Source organism: Ctenocephalides felis, unplaced genomic scaffold (genome assembly GCF_003426905.1).
Source record: "Ctenocephalides felis isolate EL2017-DRISC unplaced genomic scaffold, ASM342690v1 CF-g0.4_SCAFFOLD_01886, whole genome shotgun sequence".
NCBI classification, from domain to species: domain Eukaryota; kingdom Metazoa; phylum Arthropoda; class Insecta; order Siphonaptera; family Pulicidae; genus Ctenocephalides; species Ctenocephalides felis.
The window spans coordinates 28,967,812-28,970,434 of NW_020538040.1; the positions used below are offsets into that span (position 1 = coordinate 28,967,812).

At 34.3% G+C, this 2,623-nt stretch overlaps 1 protein-coding gene across 1 annotated transcript; it reads right to left on the reverse strand.

Moving 5' to 3' along the window:
* Positions 1-394: 394 nt before the first annotated feature.
* LOC113374835 (sterile alpha motif domain-containing protein 5-like) lies at positions 395-820 on the reverse strand. The gene has a single exon (XM_026614799.1). It carries the CDS (start codon positions 818-820, stop codon positions 395-397), a length of 426 nt encoding a protein of 141 aa, XP_026470584.1.
* Between the last annotated feature and the right edge of the window lie 1,803 nt (positions 821-2,623).

Sequence of the window (2,623 nt, forward strand, 5' to 3'; positions counted from 1 at the left end):
GTCCGGGTATGATTTGTCGTAATTGTTCCAACTTTTTTAATATTTGGACGTATTCATTATATAACATCAGCAAATTTTTTATAGAAATTAGAATGTCTAAATCGAATGCCAATTCAGTGATTGGACGTCCAGGTGTGATTTATCCTAAATGTTTCGACTTTTTTTAAAAATTTACGCCTATTCAATTATAAAATATCAGCAAATTTTTGGTAGTACTTAGAATGTCTAAATCGAAAGCCAATCCAGTTATTGGACGTCCTGGTACTATGGTATAAATGTTGCGACATGAACATCAATTACTATTAATTTTTACATAACATAAGAATCAAATTGGAACAGGACTTGTGTCGTATGTGGTCACAACAGGTGAATTCTTATATCTATCATATGACAACTATCCTCCTACCTGCATAGAATACGGCTGATGTGCAAGCCTGACTCCGTCCTGCTGCAGTTCCCTCCTGAGCGTGTGCTCCAATCCACCTTTGGCACTTTGACACAATCCTGACGGTCCAGCTGTTGGGCTGTCGTCATCAATGCAATCGTCATTAGATGCATTACTCGAAGTTCCAGAAAAATGACTTAAATCACCTAATGTAAAATAAACACTAGCAGCACCCTTTTCTCGTAAATGTTTCACAGAACTCAGGAGCCTTTGTCGGTGGGAGGCTGACAAGACTCCTATGGCATCAAGATCGGGATCGCCGATCTGTTTGCAGATTTCTAGATCATCGTAACCGTTGTCAATGAAACTTTCGGCGTAGTGGGCTAGGCCTAAGGATTTTAACCATTCGGTTACAATATTGTTGTTTACAGCCATAGTAAAAAATGGTGAGGGTTTATTTTAAAACATTATAATAAATTCACTTTTCAAAGTATAGGGGTCCCTAAGACAATTATCACTAAAGGGACCCTTGATTGAAACAATCTTAGTAAATCATTACTGATTGCTTTGGCGAATTTAAGAACATAAATTTCAGTAGTCACAGATATATTTTTATTTAATTTTAAACACCGCACATATTTTGTATATTAACACTATAACATTTTTTTTACAATTTTTCACTTCTTCCACTTGTATCACTAATCAGAATCGTGTAAAATATTTACTAATAAAATTTTCGCAGAAAATTAAAAATGTATATTTCGTTAATTTTTAAAACTGTTAATCCTTTATAATAAATTTATTCTAACACTCAGGATATTAATACAATATTATAAATCAATCAGATGTTCAATGAATCTTTACCACTCGTTTCGATATTTGATTTGACGATATAGTTCGCGCATTGTTCGGCAATTCGAATGGAGCGCAACACGATGACGCGTCCGTCTGCCACCGCGTTTCGGCGAGTACTGAATAACCGGTGCTTTTGTGAGAATTTCTGAACGGCGCCATCTTCTTTTTGCATTTGCACTTGTGTATGTAGTTGTAGACTTCTCGGTTTGGAAGTGTGCGCAGGGAGAGAACGCGTGCCCTCTGCGGGGAAGGGATTTTTCAGCAGGTATACGGAAACGGGACAAGTGATTTTAGAAAAAACTAGTGGTGCATGGCATCGTGCCTTAAGGCAAATTGCTGGAACTTACCGTACCAAAAATTATTATTTTTTTAAAAAGATTAACATTGCTGAAAAAAAATTACTTCGAACAAATTAGATTTTTTAGAAACTATAAATTTTTGGAAAAAAATGATTTTTTTGGAAAAAAGACTTTGAAAAATTTTTTTATTTTGAAATATTTTGGAAGTTCTGAACTTTTTTCCAAAGCAATCGTACTGCTTTAACTGCATAAAGACGAAATATCAAACCGCGTAAGCGCCGCATCGACGTCTAACGCGTAAACATTGGTACGGAACCCATAGGAATGTAAACCAAAATTATACTTATTGTTAAAATCTCTATAAAATATCTGATAATTTGATGTGCATATGTCTAATGATCATTTTTGACCGCCAAATGGCATTTTTTTACTTTTTTTACTAGATCTCCAAAACCGCTAGACCTGCCTTCCCAAAAATTTCGTCAGTTCTTCATCTTGTCAATATAAGTAAGTTTTTTGAATTAATAAAATCGGACTCCCCGTTCTCTTAAAAACTGAGTTACCGTTTTTGGCATTTTTTGCCCTGTATCTTCGGAACGGCTAGACCTGTCTTTGCCAAAAACTAATCAGCACGTCTCCTTATTAATATGAAACGAATGTTTTTTGAATATTTGAAATCGGTTGAACCATGTTCCCGAAATCGTCGACGAAAATTTGTATCCGCACACACACACATACATCCATTTTTTCTAAGGTATGCCAAATTGTTCAGAAACCTCTGAAACGTAAAGATATAAAACAAATTCATTTTCGACTTTTTTGCGATTACTGTAACTTACTCTACCTGAAGTTAAAAATATATACATACATTTATATAATGTTTTAACAAAATTTATTTTATTTAACCACTTAATGCTTACGACCGAGGTCAGTTCGTTCGCGCAAATCTGGCAAATTTGCACACGAACGAACTCAATAGGAATTTTTTTAACTTATTGCAACTTGGACGATCGTATCACAAAAAGATTTCTAAAATTTTATATTATATTTTGCTACATATGTTAATGTAAAAAATTCCAATAAT

Excerpts from the sequence above, each read along its gene's own strand:
- LOC113374835 (XM_026614799.1), bottom strand. The coding sequence starts at position 820 with ATGGCTGTAAACAACAATATTGTAACCGAATGGTTAAAATCCTTAGGC.